Source organism: Suricata suricatta, chromosome 11 (assembly GCF_006229205.1).
Source record: "Suricata suricatta isolate VVHF042 chromosome 11, meerkat_22Aug2017_6uvM2_HiC, whole genome shotgun sequence".
NCBI classification, from domain to species: domain Eukaryota; kingdom Metazoa; phylum Chordata; class Mammalia; order Carnivora; family Herpestidae; genus Suricata; species Suricata suricatta.
The window spans coordinates 91,700,146-91,720,141 of record NC_043710.1 but is presented as its reverse complement, the minus strand read 5'-3'; the positions used below and the strand labels follow the sequence as shown (position 1 = coordinate 91,720,141).

The 19,996-nt window shown below is 41.0% G+C and overlaps 1 protein-coding gene across 1 annotated transcript; it reads right to left on the bottom strand.

Annotated features, from left to right (window-relative positions):
• Positions 1-11,478: 11,478 nt before the first annotated feature.
• Positions 11,479-18,325, bottom strand: BLID (BH3-like motif containing, cell death inducer). Its single transcript, XM_029915674.1, is given in 4 exon segments — positions 11,479-11,566; positions 11,568-11,652; positions 11,655-11,743; positions 18,243-18,325. Coding segments are annotated over 4 exon segments (345 nt in total).
• Positions 18,326-19,996: the final 1,671 nt, after the last annotated feature.

The following is a 19,996-nucleotide window of genomic DNA, read 5'->3' as shown; positions in this document are numbered from 1 at the left end:
TCTATATTTGCACCCACAGTTCAGCACAATTTTTCACACGTTGGGCTAATCTGCCCCTGCCTGTACTCACTCTGCTTACAAAAGATCTACAAATATATGAGTTATGAAAGTTTTGCTACGAACACATCATTTTCTCTATACAACTCAGCGATGTCTTTGGAGGATACTTATTTCAAGCAGTTAACACCTGACCCCAATTTCTGTGGGTAATTAGTGAGCTAGATAACCACACAAAGTGGGTAATTATTTAGTACCCAAGGGTACGCTAGAAGTGGGTAGTGGTTTTGTTAACAAAAGCACATCTCTAATTATTGTATCTATGATGGGTGTTTTAAAAATACCAGTTACTATATCAAGTGAACCATGATAAATAAGTGAACTGTTTTGCTGTCCTTAGCATATACAGATGTGTATTCCATCATGGTTAATAATATTTACCTTTCTCATATGGAGTGTTCTGAAGATTAATTAGTTAACATCTGTAAGGCTCTCAGAGATGAATTGTGCTGGAGAGTTTCTAAATACCGTATTATTATTATTGTCATTACTATCTTGCTAATAATCCCAGGATGAGAGAAGCTTAGGGAGTAGATTCAATAGCCTGGTCTCTGTCTCAGTTCGGAAAATATGCTCAGATAACAAGTGTAATGAGTTTGTTTGTAGGGCGTGGTCTCCCATCTAGCCGAGTCTATCACAGGCCGTAATAGAAGAGAAAGGTAAATGCCATCTCATTGATGGTTGCTGGCTCAGACGGATGCGAGGAGCCAGGGTAAGGCGTGGGGAGAGGGAGGAGCAGAGGGAAGAAGTCAGGGATGGGCCTGGAAGGAAGCTGGATCAGCCCGACCACACCCTCCCTCCAAAGTCCTTCTATCCTTCCCTTTGATGAGCAGCAAATATGCGCAAAAATCCTCAAAGAAGACATCCGTGCAAGTGCCGGGGTAAATTCATCCTAATTACAATCAATCAGCCAGATATATAGTATTTATTCTGGAGAAGAACAATCAGTACAAATTACTTGAACAAACGCAGATACATATTAAAATATTACAGTGTTGAGAATAGGCACGCACAAATCAGCTTCGGATATTTTTAACCCAAGATAGGAATGCCAATGGAGAAACCCTTTCTAATTGGATTGCTTTTTTCAATCATCCCCCAAGATGGGAAGGGGGACATTATTTACTTCTGCTGAGACAGGAAGAAAAGAAAAAGAAATGAAAGGGGTGGGGGGGAAGAAAGCCTCATGCTTTCAGGGGCCTTAATGCTGGAGAGAGCGGCCAAGCCTTGAAAACAAATAGCAACAAACATAAACTTACTGCTTCTTTCTCTGTAAATGTCCATCTCCTTGAACCGGCTGTCTGGGGTCTGGCCGAAGCAGGACAGACAGAGGCCTCTGAGATCCAAATTTTCTAGTAGGGCTCACCACATTTTTTCCTTTCAAAGCAAGGTTGTCCCTGGGATTAACCCTAGGAGTCTGGGAGATGGGAGGCACTGGGGAAGGATGAAGAGACTCATACATGTAGAAATCGTATTCAGCCCCGTTTAGGGTATCTAGGGAACAGGAAGGGAGAGGGACCCCATCAGTCAACCAACAGGTACCAGGGCCTGAACCTCTGCTGGAGGACCGCCTCCAGGACACGTGTTTATGCTGTGATTGGAGGCCAGTGGTGTGATGAGCGCATTTTTAAGAGTTTGGGAGCAGAGGGAAAATTTCTCCAAAAGCCACCCCAGCCAAGCTTCTGACCTGAAGCCCAGGATTCGGCGCCCCCTCCCTGAGCTCAAACTACAAAGGCTGCCTGGCATTCTCCAACCCGCCCAGCTCCTTTCAAACCCACAGACTGTGCCAGACTGGCCCCACCTCCCACTGCAGCAAATTCTGTAGCCCTGCTTCAAGCTGTGCTCTAAGGAGAGTTTTAATTGTCCTACCTGGCCTTCCCCTCCGCCACTGCCCCTGGCTCTTGGCTCCTGGCACCCTTTCAAAGGCCCAACCAACTGCCTTTCCTCCCCCATTGTCATTCTAAACACCTCTAGTTCGCCTCTCCCCCAATTTTTAAGTCTAGTCTAGAACGCTCTCCTTCATTTTTGGCCCCCACCGTTCCCTTTCTTGGGTCTCTCACACTCCCTTGTTTGCCTTTTTTTCCCGGCCATATCAAAATATAGTTGTATCTCCTGTTGGGGACCAAAAACCCAAACCCAAAGTCCATTGCTAGCATCTTCCCCTCCCTCCACCCCTGACCCCCCCCATATTAACATATCTGACAATCCAGTTCAGATCAGGGCATTTCCCAAAAGCTCACCTAAAAAAAGCTGAAGCTGGTCGAGAACAGGTGTGTGTGTGTGTGTGTGTGTGTGTGTGTGTGTGTGTACCAATCTAACTATATGAATGCAGGGAAAGGGCCTGATGGACATGTGGGGAAGGAAGCACAGAAGAAAGAGGTCTGGTATATTTGTGGGTATTTAGGATAAAAGCAACAGAAGTGACTTATTGCAAGAACTTCTAGGACTTTTTATGTGTGTATTTCTATGTACATGGATATAAACATATACACATATAGGGTCTGTCTTGAGCCTCCATATGTCACAGTATCTTATGATCTGATGATTGGAAAAGGGCATTTACCATACTGTGAATGCGGGGACTGATTGGAAGAGGAAGATAAATCCCATAAGACACCTACCCTCCCCCTCCCCTTGTCTGGGCTCAGAAGCTAAAAACTTCGGTAGCACCTTTCCCTATTGCCAGCGTGACTTTAAATTGAGCTCTTTCTTGCCATCCATCTAAAGCATTTGTGCTCTTAACCTTACTATTTTTTTTTTGAGAGAGACAGAAAGAGAGCATGAGCAGGGGATGGTTAGAGAGAGGGAGATACAGATTCTGAAGCAGGCTCCAGGCTCTGAGCTGTCAGCACAGAGTCGAATGTGGGGTTCGAACCCATGAACCACGAGATCATGTCCTGAGAGGAAGTTGGACGTTTAACCGACTGAGCCACCCAGGCACCCCTTAACTTTACTATTTAGGTATTTATTGCTTTAACGTTGCAGTTCTGCTCTCTTTTACTCCTCTACCAGCTGCCCTTGAGTTCTTCGATATGAGGGACACTTACAGATAAATAATAACTCATTTTGTCTTTGAAAGGCATCATCGGTATTTTAGAAGGTCTGGAATAGTTGGAACTGCCCATCTCTGAGAGTAGTGCTGGGATTTGAACCAGATCTAACTCCAGAAGCCTGGTCTTTCCTTTATATCTTTGTGTGGACTCTTGTCTCTGCGTGAATGACACTTTCCCCAGTTCATCCCCTCGAACTAGTCTCATTTCTCCTTTGATGTGTTTTCCATAGCAGTCTATACTCACTCCACTTTAACATTTATTCTTTCTCTTCATTAGCTCATTTTAGCCAATAAGTATTTATTGAGTACTTGACTGTATGTCAGGCACTGTGCTCAGGCAGTGTAAGTCCCTTAACTAGAGCACAGTACTTGATGGCACTGTGCATAGACTATGCTCTCCCTACCTCCAAATTCCAAGATAAACGCAGAGACAGTTCTCACATGATTGCCTTTGTGTTGTATATAGCACAGCACCTGGTACATAGAAAAAGTTGCTTTATTTTTTTAAAACATTTATTTATTTTTGAGAGACAGAGAGAGACAGAGTGTGAATGGGGGAGGGGAAGAGAGGGAAGGAGACCCAGAATCTAAAGTAGGCTCTAGGCTCTGAGCGGTCAGCACAGAGCCCTACATGGGGCCTGAACCTGCAAACTGAACCGTGAGATCGTGACCTGAGCTGATGTCGGATGCCTCACCGACTGAGCCAGCCATGCGCCCCCAAAGCAGAAGTTTTTAATAAATGTTGACGCTGATGCGGCTTTGACTGTAACTTTCTGAGTGATCAGAGTTCGTGTCTAAATAACCCTTGGAAGAATGCTTAGCAAAATGCCACATAAAAGTAGCATTTAATAAAGGGTGAATTGCAGCCTTATTTTCTAAGACCATACTCTGGCTGAAGTCCTACTTATAGCCACCTTTATTTGCGTTTCTGAAAAAGAGCAAATTGGTCTGCTTAATTCATTCTAAATGTTCTGAAGTCATGCTGTGTCTGTTTGCGAGCCAGACAGATTCTGTCTGAAATCTCACTGATCTGTGGATTAGGAGGTAATATCAAGTGATAAAGTGTCCAGGATGACGTGGCTGTGAAGGACTATTCTGGGCTACATGCAGGGAGGGAGATCTCTTGCACTTTAAAGTGTGTGGGTTAAGTCCAGATCTGAGATAAGCAAGCCAGCCCGGATGCCCTCATTTCAAAAAAAGAGGTTGAGAAGCTAGAAATGGTTCGTGACCATATGACCAAAAGGCTCCAGAGTTTCGTAATATGTATTCTGAAAAAAAGGTCACACAAGTCCTTATTTGCCTAAGGAAAGAATACCGGAGTGTGTAGAAGTGATATCCTTGGTGGGCTAACGTCTATCCTAGATTTCATTTGGGAAATTCCTGTCCTTGAATAGGGAAGGGCAGGGAGAACCTGATGGCGCTCGGTCTGTCCTTTGATGGGCATTGGTGCCCATTCACAGTTCCGACACCACTCAAGTTCCTAAGGATGCATCCTTGGTGGCTGGTGGTGACTCTCAAGGGACAGCTGGATGTGTCCTGCAGTCCCCCTACACTAGCTTCTAAACTCTAAACGTACTTTAGATGGGAACTATCTAAATTCCCTTAACAAGAGTCCCTCATTAATTGACGAAAAGACATTCCCAGGAAGGAGAGGGAGAGGAAGCTTCCTTCTGCACGGATCAGCAAAATCATTTTCCTGAAGCAAGGAGACTTCGAGTCTGTAGGAAGCAGTGTTTGGTACCAGCCGTTGTGGCTCCAGGGGTCTCCAAAGGAGGCATCTGGAAGATTTTATACCCCAAATCTGTAAGAGTTCCAAGTGCCAGGCTAAGTAATGTCAGGCTAAAGACTTGAATTTTTACCTAGTTAAAAAATTTTTTTTCACTTTCCTTAGCCTTTTAGGATATTAGGGGAAATCAATGGTGAGAGAAGTCTTCAGCATATATATTTAATAATATTTTTGATATGAATATAGAAACTAATTCTGTTGCTTCCTTATGCCTCATTGGGTGAGCTTCAGAGGACTCTTCTTGGCTTCTAGATTAACTCCATACAAGGACTGTAGCTTATCTGATGGGTCCATGTTGCCTGTAAAGTCCTCAGAAAGGTGCTCTATGGCCCACTGCCTTGGGGTCTGATTTTATCTATTTGTAAGTAGCACATTTCGAAAGGCTTTTGGGCGTAGGTGAGTGAAAGACCCGACTCCTATGTAAGAAATGGCTAAACTGAGAGTGAAAAATAGAGAAAATCAAGGCCCTTCGAAAGGATGAGATCCTTATTACCTGTGTACTAAGAGAACTGAGCCTGACGTTATAAAGAAGCATTATTCTTGGCTGATGCATATCATTTAAGAGCCAAGTTCTATTTTGGTCTAGGTTCTCTGCCATTCAGTCATTAGGTTCAGGCTGGCAAGCAAAGAGGCATATTTCTGCCCCTGGAACTTTTGAAGATGAGATTGCCAGGCCAAGAGTCTAGAGATGATAGGAGACCAAAGATAAAGGCCAGGGACTTGGGCTGGAGTGATTTGTCTATGTTTTTGAAACAGCTACAAAGCCAGGAAATTGTGAGGCAGAGGAGGGGAGGTTGGGGGAGGGGAAGGCTTTGGAAGCCAAGAGTGTCCTCATCTTAAATCCAGTCTTACTGATGCCATGGTTCTTAGAGACATCTTTGCTGATCAAATTAATGCTTCTTAAAAGATCAGTCCCGTTTTATAGAATTCACTATTGTCGGATCTTTGCATACTTTCCAATATAATGGAAAGAGGTATCCAAGGCAATGGCCCATCATGAAGCAGAAATTGGATTACAATTCAGATTTCAAGGTTTCCAGTCAAACTCCTAAGACTGTATTTCACCTTTTCATCAATGGAAATAAAGTCAAGACATACTCCTTCTTCTGTTTTAGACGTCTTAGGCTCTTCAGATTAAAAACAAAATTTTTTTGGCTACTTAGGTTCTAAAGGTTTAGGATAAGGACAGGGAGAAGCAAATATCCTAATATCATTCTTCCCTTTTCATAGTTGGGAATTGAGGCAAGTAAAGGCTAAATACTTTTCCCAAGAAAGTTGCTGTAGCACCAAGAATAGAATCTAGGTCTCCCAGCCCAGCTGTTGTGAGGAAAAATGAGCTAATGTGCATGAACTGCCTAGAGTTCATTCAGAGTGAGTTTGTGTGAATCCAAAATATCCTTAGTAACAATCATACCCTGTGCCTCCTGGTTTTCCCCCATTATTTACTAATGACAGCACCATAAGGAAGAGCTTCAAAAAGATAAGATTACATTTACTTGAACATTTGTGAAATAGATGAGTTTCAAAAGCACTGAGTGTGCAGACCTAATAAAATTAAAAGAACAGAGAAACATGAAGACACATTTGGTGGACTGAGGTGCCACGGCAGTACCGGAAATCCTGCTAAGAGTCAAAAGGAGATAGATGAGTAGGAAGCACTCTGGGGAGAAAGCGAGGAATATTCTAAAGGGGGAAATGCTACCTCGGAGATTTTAAACACGGCGCACTCGGAACTCATCGGAGAGTCTCTCCATGCTGCAAATAGCAATGACAGGAAGACCACAGGGACCAATGTCAAGAGGGAGACATGCTAGCCTTCTGGGGTCTGACGCTTTGCCCTTCAGGAATGTTGGACTGCACACTCTCCAATCCAGGCAGGGACAGGGTAAACCAACTGGAGATTGCGACCAACCTGGCCTTCAAAATGAAGGGAAGTTAAGTGAACTTCAAAAGTTCACTGTGATATTTTGACGACCTACCCCAATTCTGGGAAATTGTTCAACTTATGGGGCCATGGGTCTCTTAGCTCTGCATGATACTTAACACTCCCTGCATGAAGATGTGCCTTTGATTTTACTATGGTTGGCACTGTACCTGTCACATGATAGGTGCTTCACAAATTATTGTTCTGTCTGTACTCTTCTGAGAACTGAATATAATCTAGGGTCATAGTGTTATGTAACACAGACCAATCAACTGATTACGCATAGGCAAGCAATCTTTAATTGAGGGTTTTCCTCTCCTGCCATGTGCTCAATTACTCAAAATCCATGTCTTAAATTTGATGGAAAAGTGAGAGAAACTCTAAGGTAAGGAAGGAGGAGAAGAACTTTGAAAATAAAACAACAAACATAAAAATCTGGTTGGTGCTCTGTTAACAGAGCTTTGGGTATTTCTAGTAAACACGTAGGTGTCAACTTGTCAATGTCTTTTTTAAAAAAAAGTAAGTAAAGAAAATTTTCAAAAATTAAAGTTGGAGAGGAAATGACTGGTGAACAATATCTTCTTCCCCCAAGGAATCTACATATGTGTATATTTCTGGGCCCAGAGGCCTTTCTTTCAGTGGCACAGGAGTAATTGATTGAAGTATCAGGAAACCAGCTTTGTTCAGAGAATTAATGGAGAAATGATGAGAACATCTAAGACAGGGGTGGACAGGAGGTAAAGGAAAAATCCTACATACCACTTTTTTTGTTGTTGTTGAAAACAAGGGAGAGGTAGCTCTGGAAAATTAACTTCTTGTCTAAAATAAAATTAACTTCTTGGCCCTGATAAGGAAGGAGAAGAGAGAGTAAAGGCAATTATCACCAGATCTACCATCTTCTTGGACTTCTTTGGATGACCTCAGTTTCTCCTTTATCGCCTGCCTCCACCCCTCAGCATAACTTGTATAAGCATATCTTATGTAGGACATATTACACTGTGATTGTAATTACAAGACTGTGAGATCCATCTGCCAGCCCACTGCCCATGACTGGCACACAGTAAACTCTCAGTAAATGTTAAATAAAAACTGTGCAAAGTCAACTTAAAGATAAAATTTAAGAGCTGTAAGATAAAGTGCAAATGCAACCATGTCCAAAATAAACAGAAAAGTAGGAATTCAATTAGATCCAGACTCTAGATTGGGTCTTATGGGATAGGAAGGGACAAAGAAGAGGCTCTGGCAACCATGATTCCATCCTCCATGAGGGTGCTGACGCCATGTTAATCAGGTTATGCACAGAGAGAATATTGCCATGGGGAAAGACAAAGGTTGACATATCTTGGTCCAGTCTGTTTGTAATTATAGTGGTCCCAAAACACATAATCCAATGGAAAAAATATAGAACTGAAAGTTAAAGAGACATGGTTTCTCCACTTAATTCTGTCACAGGATGGATGAATGGATAAAGAAGATGTGGTGTATATATATATATAAATGTAATAGAGTACTACTCAGCAATCAAAAAGAATGAAATTTAACTTGAGGGTATTATGCTAAGCAAAATTAGTCACTGAGAGAAAGACAAATATTATATGGCTTCACTCATATGAGGAATTTAAGATACAAAACAGACGAACATAGAGAAGAGAAGCAAAAATAATATAAAAACAGGGAGGAGGACAAAGCATAAGAGACTCTTAAATACAGAGAACAAACAGAGGGTTGCTGGAGCGCTTGTGGGGGGGGGTTGGCTAAATGGGTAGGGGGCATTAAGGAATCTACTCTGGAAATCATTGTTGCACTATATGCTAACTATCTTGGATGTAAATTAAAAATTAATTAATTAATTTTTTAAAAGTAAAAAAAAGTTCTGTCATAGCAACCTTGGACAAGACATTTTTCCTCTCAGATCATTAACCATCTCCTCGACTATAAAAGAGAGGATGAGACTAGATAAACTTTTAAATCCCCTCCAGGAAAATTCTAGAACTGCAAAGTCCCTCTCTCTGTCTAGATTCCATTTTGTTACAAAAGTATTTTCTTAACAGTTATGATACAGATGGAATTTGGCTTTTGAAGACAAATAGAGCATCTTAGCGGATGTTAAAAACAATATAGAATCTTAACATCCAAAATAAAAGAAGAAATACATGAAGAGTCTCAGAGTGGTGGAATTAATCATAGCAGATTATATAAAGGAGATCCCTGTTTAATGGTTTCCAAAATCTCATGAGCATTGAATGGATCAAAGAAGTTTTGACAAGATTTTTGGGCAATAAGGAAGTTTTCCGGAAGATGTAAGAATTATCCATCCCATTTCATACAAAGGGAAACTGACATCCAGAAAGGAGAGGTAATTCACACAAGATCACATCGTGAAGATGAAGTCAGGCCTGACACTCAGGTATCCTGCCTCCCTCTTAATTATGTTGCTCAATTCTGTTCAGAAAGAACTGACCACTGCTTCTGGTGACCATGAGATTGTAGTGCTGTGACCCAGGGTAACTGAGTAGTGTCCTGGCCAACTTGGCTTTCAAAAGCGCTGCTGAGATCACACCTGCCATAGCACTGACCGCTAGAGAAAGTGACCACATGCATAACCCAGAGAGCTTCTTTAGAAGCTTCTCCATGGTCAAAGACACTTCTGCTGGCCTTGGGTCAGGAAATCCGTTTTCCATCCCTTCCATATGCCAACTTAAGCTTTTGTATGTCAAGTTCCTTCTTTGGGACTCAAAGAACTTACTAGAGAAAGTCATAAAGTATAAAATGATCCTAGATCAACATACAGAAACTACTGTTAGAGGAATTTTTGTCCAATATGACTAATTATCTAAAGCAAGTATTTTTATGTGCTTTTTAAATGTGAGTGTATAACATACATTGTTCATATATGTTAGAATGTTTATAACAGTGTATGTACATATGTATATACATGATTACATGTATATATGTAATCTATGTATATATATTTGTGTGTGTGTGTATATATAGCTAGGAAAATCTGTTTCAAAATCAACTCCTGCTCTCTCCTCGGACTTGATATATAGCCAAGCAGGCCATTCTCGATTAACACAGCTCCCTCCTGGGAAAAGTCACAGAATAACTTTATTGATTTCCCTTTACCCTTCTCCACATTTCTCTGCTGAAATGTTGTCTTAACTCTTAAACGTAAAAGCAAAAGAAAAAGAAAATTAAAACAAAGAGATGTGCTTCCTTTAGGACCACACTGACTCTCTTCTATTCTTTCTAATCTTCTAAAAAGGTTTTTGTTTCAAGAACGGGGTGCTTGTAAAGACAAGGGAGGATGATATGCGCTCCAAGGTTTTCGTGCCACAGATTTCTTTACATTGAAACCTGGGTTTTGCACACAATGCTGGACTCAGTACTACATAACCCACTTCTCGTTCTCTCATGACTTGGCCAGCCATCTTTGAAAACTGCCAAGACTTTCTGGCGAACAATCCCTCCAGTGTTTCCAGGAGCCTACCCAGCGCATAGGAATTGAGGGAACGTTTCTTTTGCATCAGATTTTCCTACCTCAAAAGATTCCCAACAAGATTAAGTATTTTATTTAATTCAAAAAATTTTGTTTAGGATTAAGTATTTTATGTGCAGAAAATGCTTTAGGTGTTTCTTGGATGGCAGCTTTAGAAAGATCGAAAAAGGCAGGCTTTCTGCTTGTGCCTCTCATGATGACCGGGAAAGATTCACCTAGAGCCTCACTCTTGTTCTCCTTCTGGCTCCGGAAGTGCCCCATGCCCTTGATTCTGACTGTGGAGCTGGGGTGGGGTCAGGCTAGTGGAAGGAAGAGAAGGGAGACACTGGAGTGCTCTAAAGTAAAAGCTCTAACAAAACACCATTTGCATGTTCGTCATATCTCCCCCACCCCCAATTCCACAGATTTAGCTCTACTTATTCTAAGGCTTGAGTTCATAAAAGCCTAATGGAATTTCAATTTCTTCAGGTTCTCTTTTCTATCACCCCCCAGCTTTCCCTGCAAAGGGAAGGAAGCCGATGGGATTTATTTACAACACAATCTCAATCTGATTCTTCCCCCACGTTAAGCAAATAAAGATGCCTCCTTGTCAAATGAATGGACTGTGTTATTTAAAATTGAAAGCGCATGTGAATGCATCACCCCTCAGAAACAAGCTTAAGGAAAGTACAGGAAGGAAATGAAAGGTTTGCGAGTAAACAAGGTTACAGTGATGCACACTGTTGGGTACAATTTAGTAGAGCAATTGTTAACAACACGAGAAGTATCTGCCTCCAGTGCACAGATAAAAGGCACGCAAAAGCCACAAAAGGGTAGTGATGTGCTATGCTGTGCTGAGGTTTAATCACAGAGTTATTGTTTTGTTTTGTTTTGTTTTGAACAAAATACCATTCCCCCCCCCATTAACTTGGAAACTTAGTTTTAATTAAATGCCATTTTACTTTTTACTGCAAAAGTTTATCTTTTCTTTTTCATTTTGTGTCTCTGCACAATGTGAATCAGACAGTGATTTCAAAGCGTTATGGGTAAAAGTGGGTAGGAAAGCATGCAAAGAATTGGGTCATCTTGTTGAAATCAAGTTCATTTCTGTGTAGGAGAGCAGGAAGAATGGGGGGAAAATCTGTCCTAATATCTTCTGTCTCTGTTCCAACTTAGTCCTTTCATAGGGCCTCAGAAGGGGAATTAGGTAGCAATGCAATTTGCATCCTGGTTAAGTAGGAAAGTCTCTGGAGTCCATTTCCAAGAAATCCTCCCTGTGGTGGAGGATCCAAGACTGTACCTTTTAAGATGAAACACTGTATCCTTAGGCAATGTGGGCTCTTTGTTGAAATTGGCAACTCTGTTGTAGGCAAGAGGGTCCCTTCTGCCTCTGGATAAATGGAACAATGACCAGAAGCTTGTCCTATCCAGACAGTACAAAGTACTCTCCCAGTGTGCAAGATCCAATAGGGAGGTGTCTCCTAGCTTCCTGTAACACTCAGATGGAACACAACACGTCCACCATCATTTGAAACAATGGTATAAGAGATTCAGAATCAAACATTCATTCATTTGTTCACTCATTCATTCATTCAGCAAGTTTTTATAGGACAGCTCATATAGACTGGGCTCTACCTATGCACAGGGTTAAGTGGGGGAATAAAAAGAGATTATATCCTGCCCTTCTTTTCTCCTCAACTCCCACTATCCTTGGTACTTCCCTTGATTTCAAGTGGCAACTCAAAAATCCTCAGCCAAAAGTAGCTTCTAAGGGTTCATGTATTCATTCCAACCTCTAACCTGCCTCCACATAGAATATCACTTGATCTAGGTTTGTGTCAATAAACATTACTAATTAACGGTAAGTCTCGACAAAGTCCTTCTCTCAACAAGTTGGATGCTCAGACTGCAAAGAAGCTGTATCTTCTACCTGAAAGCAAGAAACCTCCTCGTGTTAATCTCTGACATCTAAAAGGCAGGGATACTTTTTTAAGCTTTTCCCCCCCCAAATGTGAACACACCTGGGAGTTCTTGCTTCATTTCTAGTCACCAAGCACCTAGAGCTGTGATGCCTTGGGGAGTCATTCCAACTGAGACTAGAATTTCAAGAGAGAGAACATTTATTCAGCTCCCTTGTCTGGTGCTTATAATGCATGAAAGTACCGACCACCTCATGCCAGACTACAGGGAATGATCAGTGTGAATTAAGTCATCTCCTCAATGATGTATTGCAAATAATTTCCCTCGTGAAATAGCAAGTTCCTGACCATGGTATTGCACACAAATAAATAAACAAGTGCCATAACTGTCGTTGTTGTTTTCAACATTGGGAAGACCTCAGAAACATCTTGTGTCAACTGATAGGCTGGAATCATTGAAAAACTTGCCTCCCCTTCCTAGTTCTTTGGCTGAAATGTATTGGGAAAATGGTGCACTAGTCATTATTTCCAGTTGGAAAAAAGCCTGATTATCATGTGAACCCTGGTTAGGTGATTTGTAGAGTACTATTTTGTTGAGAGAGAAGAGACTTAAGGTAGAAGGATCTTAGCAGTAGCAGAGAGACTATGTGATTGGATCTGGTGTTTCTTCTTCAGAGAAAGAATCTGCCTTGTACAAACTGGCCCATAGGCCTTCCTAAACAGAACCAATATGGAACACACACAAAGGTAAGATCTTCTATAAGGAAGTATACTCTCCTTTCCCAACAAGCCATGGGCATTGCTTGGGTTATCATGGCCTGGCTGCCGGTTTGCCCTTAAGACATCTGGGTTAGGAACTCAGGAACCAATGATGCCCTCAGTAAGCCACATTCAGAGTGGGAGCATCTGCTTCCATTAAAATAATGGCAGGCCTGTAGACAAAGGGGGATGAGTGGTGGGGAGACAATGAGGAGTTATGCAGCACACTTTGAGAGAAGCCCGTTGGGCATCTACTTCGCAACATCGGTATATTGCACACTCTACGCAGAATCATTACTCAGGGAATGCTTGGGCATTTTTCTAAACTTACAGTGATTCCAATACTCAATTGGAGGGTGGGGGGCACAGAATATTCTACTCTGGCAAAATTTAACAATAACCTGGGAAGAATCCATCAAGGGCCTTATAGAAAATCAAATGGGCAAAAGTAAAATTGAAATGAATAAGATAAATAATGGAATCATTGAGGCTTGGATCTGAAGCTCAAGTCCAATTAATAGCTTAATAACTTAATAGCCACTCAATAACTCTGTGGACTTGGGCAAAGTACTTAACTTTCTGGAACTTCAGATTCCTGACTTGCAAGATTGGGGATAATAATATTTTCTATGCCTATTTATTTCAAGGTTAAATGAGATAAGGAATATAAATTGTTTATCACAATGCCTGGCTTATAGTAGGCACTCAACAAAGCTTGCCTATTTGATTTAATAGTCCAATTTTGATTAAAAATGAGTGAAAGAAGGGGCGCCTGGGTCACTCAGTCAGTTATATTTCTGACTTCGGCTGAGGTCATGATCTCATGGCTCGTGGGTTTGAGCCTTGCGTCAGGCTCCGTGCTGACAGCTCAGAGCCTGGAGTGTGCTTTGGATTCTGTGTGTCCCTCTTTCTCTCTGTACCTCCCCTGCTCGTGTTCTCTCTCTCTCTCCTTCAAAAATAACCATAAAGAAAAAATTTTTTAAAAATGAGTGAGGCAGTGAGTGTTCCATGTTCTTCTATTTTCTGTAAGGGTTTTGTAAGTTTAGTGTTATTTTAGAGGTTAAATTATTCTAAATATAAGACACAGAAGGAATATGAACATTGAATAATACATGCCATTTTTGCAAAAGATGCTCAAATCATAAGTAAAAAGGTAGTCAGAGGAAGTCAGAAACATGCATGTATAACTATAAATTAGACACCAATAAGCGGAACAGGCTGATGACAGATCGGTATCTAGTGTGTGCCAAGCACCATGTAAGGTGGCAGAGACTCAGAGATAAATAGGATGCAGCCATTAAACTTTAAGACCCATCACTCAGCATAAGAAGAGATATATGGGCAAACAACCTCATAGGACAGTGGAAGGTACAAATGCAACCAGATAAAGAAATGGCATGAAGAATGTGCAATTGCTCCCGTTGGAAGGGCCAGGGAAAGTTTCAAGAGGAGAAGATATCTAGGGTAGACATATAAAAATAATGAGCTCAGAACTTCGATAAAATGGACAAATTCCTTTAAAAATACAACTTACTAAAACTGACACAGATGAAACAGAAAAGCTAAATGGCCTTGTATCACTCAGAGCAATTAAATTCATTATCAAAATTTCCCACAGAGAAAATTCCAGGTCCAAATGGTATGACTGGTGATTCCTATCAAATACCCAAGTTAAGAAATAATGGTAACCTTACAAAACTTTTCCAGGAAATAGAAGAACAGGGAACACTCCCCTCATTCATTTTTTTAAAATCGAAATTGGAAAAATAAAGTATAAGGCAATCATAGACCAATATTCTTCATAAACAAAAATGTAAAAATCCTTAACAAAATTTTAATAAATCCAATCTTGCAACATATAAAAGAATATTGTATCCCGTTAGAATTTATTCCAGAAACATAAGATTGATGTGTATCTAATAATCAAGGTAATTCATCATATTAGTAGGCTATATGGGAAAAAGCATATCATTATTTCAATAGATGCAGAGAAATCATTTGATAAAATTCACATTCTTTTTTATTACAAAACCCCTCTCATATTAGGAATAAAAAAGGAATTTTTTCAATCTGATAACATGCATTCTATAAAAACTTATTGTAAACAAAATCCTAAATGCTTAATTATAAAATTAATTCCCCATACTATTGGGGAAAAGGCCTGCTCTTACTACTTCTAGTCACCATTTCATTGGACATCTTAGTCATTGTAATAAAGCAAGAAAAAGAAAAGGCCTAAGTAGAAAAAGTAAAATTGCCTTATTTGGTAACTGGTGTAACTATTTGTAACTGGTGTGCTTGTTTATGTGAAAATCCTAAAATAATCTATATAACAATAGCCAGAACTAATAATTGCATTTAGCAAAGTATTATCTAGCAAATATAAGATCAATACATCCAAGTCAATTGTATTTTTAGATACTAGCAGCAAATCATTGGAAATGAAGAATTTAAACCATTTATATTAGCATCATGAAACACACAATATTTAGGAGGGAATTTTCTAAAATACTCATAGAGTTGAGTGCAATTGTGACTCCCCAAAAATATGTCTACCGGGAACCTCAGAATGTGAACTTTTTTGGAAAAAGGACCTTTATTTTATTTTATTTTATTTTTAATGTTTTATTTATTTTTGAGACAGAGAGATTCAGAGCATGAGCAGAGAGGGGCATAGAGAGAGAAGGAGGCACAGAATCGGAAGAAGGCTCCAGGGTTCGCTGTCAGCACAGAGCCCAATGCAGGGCTCGAAACCACGAACGTGAGATCTGACCTGAGCTGAAGTCGGAGGCTTAACTGACTGAGCCATCCAGGCACCCCGAAAAAGGGCCTTTAGAGACATAATTAAGGTAAAGATTTTGAGATGAAGTCATCCTTTTGTGGGCTGATCCCTAAGTCCAATGACAGAGTCCTTATAAGAGACAGAAAAGGAGACAATACTGAGACCAAGAAGGAGACCATGTGAAGACATAGGCAGAGAGGTTAGCTGAGGAATGCCTAGGAGATTCCAGAAGCTAGGTATAGGAGAGATTCTCCCTCAGGAGTCCAGAAGTGGGGAGCAGGGGGCACCTGGGAGGGTCAGTTGGTTAAATGTCTGACTTCGGCTCAGGTCATGCTTTCGCGGTTCATGAGTTTGAGTCTTGCATCAGGCTCTGTGCTGAAACTAATTAACTCACTGATAAGAAGGAACAAACTACTTACACAGGGGTGAGTCTCAAAATCTTTATACTGAATGAAAGACACCAGACACAAAAGAGTATATACTATATTGATTCCATTTCTATAAAACTGTAGAAATTGCCAACTAATCTGTAGAGACAAAGAGCAGATCAGAGTGTGCCTAGGGCCAGAGTGAGAGTAAGGCAGACCACAAAGGGACACATGGAAACTTTTGGAAGTGATGAAGATGTTCTGTACTTTGATTGTCATGGCTGTGTTGTGGATGTGAGTCCCTAATAATATTGGGGTACCTGCTACATACCCATGACCGACAGTGGGGTTTCCAAACATATGTGCTGATTGACATCCCAGCTGTCATATGGTTGTTCAGACACTCAAATGTCTTATCTGTACACGTGTTTTCCATGTCAAATGATTTTCCTAATCAGAGACATACTTTTATGTCACTTTGGTCAGTGAAGTACTCCAGAAATTAAGAGTTGATTTTATCTATCTATCTATCTATCTATCTATCTATCTATCTATCTATCTATCATCTATCTACCTATTTAAAAATTTTTAAACATTTATTCACTTTTGAGAAACAGAGAGAGACAGAGCATGAGTGGGGGAGGGGCGGAGAGAGGGAGACTCAGAATCTGAAGCAGGCTCCAGGCTCTGAGCTGTCAGCACAAAGCCCAACATAGGGCTCAAACCCATGAACCATGAGATCATGACCTGAGCTGAAGTCAGATGCTTAAAGGACTGAGCCACCTAGACACCCTTATGTGTTTATGGTAAAGAGAGGGTGCAAGTGAGTGAGGGGCAGAGAGAGGGGAAGAGAGAGAATCCCATGTGGGGCACAGAGAAAGGGAGAAAGAGAGAGGGAGAGAGAAGCTGGGCTCACCTGGAGCAGGTTCAAGCTCACCCCATGTAGGGCTTGAATTCATGAACCATGAGGTCATGACCTGAGCTTAAGTTGGATGCTTAAACAACTGAGCCACCCAGGAACCCCTAGAGTTTATTTTAATATTAGGTTGGGCAGAATACAATTACCAAAGTAAACGAGTTCCTCAAGAAAAAAAAATCACATAAAGCATTCTACAATAGAAGTGACTTGGGGATGATGCATTGTTTCTAGATATTCTATGCCACTGCTTTCGAGTACTGCAGTCAATGGAGAGCAAACTATTGTCTAAACAAAAACCAAACACACAAAAGATAAACAAGTCATGGGTAAATGTGGTCCCAGTGTGAAGGTTTCAAGGAGAAATGAGAATAATAGATACAGTGAGGGCATGTGATTAAAGAAAATCAAGGCAGAAGGAGGCTCTTTAACCCAGTTGCTTAGAAGAGGAAAATTGCTAGGAGATTGTCTTTAAGAAGCAACCAGCCTCTTTTAGTAAGGGGAATACAGGCATCCCTTTTCCCAAAATAAAATGGATAATATAATCACTCTTTCAAAGGCTGATTGATTCATAGGACAGTTTGATCGAAATGGCAAATGATAGAGGAGAAGGTTATACTCATTAAGAAATTCTGGGATTGAAGACTTCAGATGAGCCTTATTTCTCCATGTTCTGTTGTACACTCTTCATGACATACAGGGACAGGAGGGTTGCTTTTTAATACATTTTTGTTGGTAGACAAATTTCATTCTTTAAGAAAAATTTCTTTAATGTTTGTTTATTTTTGAGAGCAAGCAAGAGAGGAGAGGGTGCAAAGGGTGGGAGGCAGAGAGATGGGGAGACACAGAATGTGAAGCAGGCTCCAGGCTCCAGAGCTGTCAGCACAGAGCCCCCCACATGGTGTTGGAACTCACTGGGCTCAAACCTCAATATCATGACCTGAGCCAAAGTTGGATGCTAAACTGACTGAGCCATCCACACACCCCACAAATTTCATTCTTTTAGTTTAGGAGCGAGCAAGCTACAGGCTCTGAGCCAAGTCCATCCTGCTTCCTGTTGTACTGGAATCTGCCTGCTCCACTTTGTTACTCTTGTATGGCTGCTTTTTCTCACTATAGTAAAAAATGGCGGAATTCCACAATGGCGGAATTGAGTAGTTGCAACACAGACCCTGTGGCCAACAAAGCCTAAAACATTTACTCTCTGGCCCTTTCTCGATAAAGTTTGATGGCCTTCTGTTCCGGATAGTGCAAAGTTCGATCCAGATCCTGGACTATCTGCATTGATGTTATATCAAGAATAGAGGAGCTGTTCTAAAAAAGATCTCTAGGAAGTTGTTTCTTCTTCCTGCATTAGTGGGATCCAATTTAAACCTGAATTCCCCCCTCTTCTCGGAAACCATTTTGCTAGATGAGAGGAAGGCTCTTCAAATACTGCAGCCCATTTCATAAGTTTATGAACAAAATTGTGCAATGGACTCAGAGAAGTTCAGTTTCAGGGTGCCACTTAAATAGAACCAACTATGAGGCAATCTATGTTTCTCTGTTGTCTCATTGAGGGGCAGGATTTATATTTGGACTTCTATCTGGCCATGACTAAATTCTGAGGCCCTAGAACCTTCTATGCCAGCAAACAACATAAAACAGAACAGAGAGGACACCTTCCATTCCTAAGACTGATGTTCAGTTTTGCCTGTTAACACCTCCCCGTTTATCACCTGACATTTAGAATCTGAGACTCCGTTTGCTTCTACTTGTTCCTCTTTTGTAAATTACTCCTCTGTACTTGAACCTTAGCCTGCTGTCAGCAAACCCTTCCTGCTTATTTGAACTTCTGGTCCTCTTCCTTCCAGATAGCACTGGCCTCATGCTATCCATATCCTGGTGTGACTCTGGGTCTTTAGTCCTCCCTGGGTTCCAGTTCAACCATATATAAAATACGAATGCTGTGTCTTCAGCTCTTTGTCCAGATGTACTAAAGACAAGAAAAAAGACCACTAAAGGAGATACAAACACTATTCTAAGTTTCAAGCATAATAGATTCTATCTTTTTTAAGATATCTTTTTAACAAAAGTTTATCTATTGAGAGAGAGAGAGAGAGAATGGCAAGCAGGGGATGGGCAGAGAGAGAGAGAGAGAGGAAATTCCAAGCAGGCTTGTACTGTTAGCACAGAGCCCACTGAGGGCTTGAGCTCACGCACTGTCATATCACGCATGACCTGAGCCAAAATCAAGAGTTGGATGCTTAACCGACTGAGCCACCCAGGTGCCCCCAGATTATCTTAATATTGATATGACTAAATGATAGTTGTAATCAAATTATTTCTGTATCAGTTTAAAATAGCCAATCTAGGGGTCAGTTAAGCGTTCTGACTCTTGGTTTCAGCTCATGTCATGATCTCAGAGTTCGTGGGTTCAAGCCCCACCTCAGGCTCCATGCTGATGGTGCAGAGCCTGCTTGAGATTCTCTCTCTCCCCCTCTCTTTGCCCCTCCCCACCTTGTGTGTTCTGTCTCTCTCTCTCTCTCTCAAGAATAGATAAATAAACTTAAAAAATAGCCAATCTAGAAATTATCATAATTTTAAACTTAAAATACTTTTCATCTAAAATAGTATGAGAAGGAAGAGTATGGTCACATGTTCCTTCTTAGAAAAACCTAAAACTAGTAAAGAAAGAATGCTACATATCACCTAACATATGCGGAGCCCACCTAGGTACTTAAATTTTTTTTACTGTTTATTTATTTTTGAGAGAGAGAGAATACAAGTTGGGGAGGGGCAGAGAGCTACGAAGACAGGATCCAAAGCAGCCTCAAGGCTCTGAGCAGTCTGATGAAGCCTGTTACAGGGCTGGAACTCACAGACTGTCAGATCATGACCTGAGCCGAAGTCAGATGTTTAACCAATTGAGCCACCCAGGTGCCCCCCAACTAGGTACTTACGATGACTCACAAA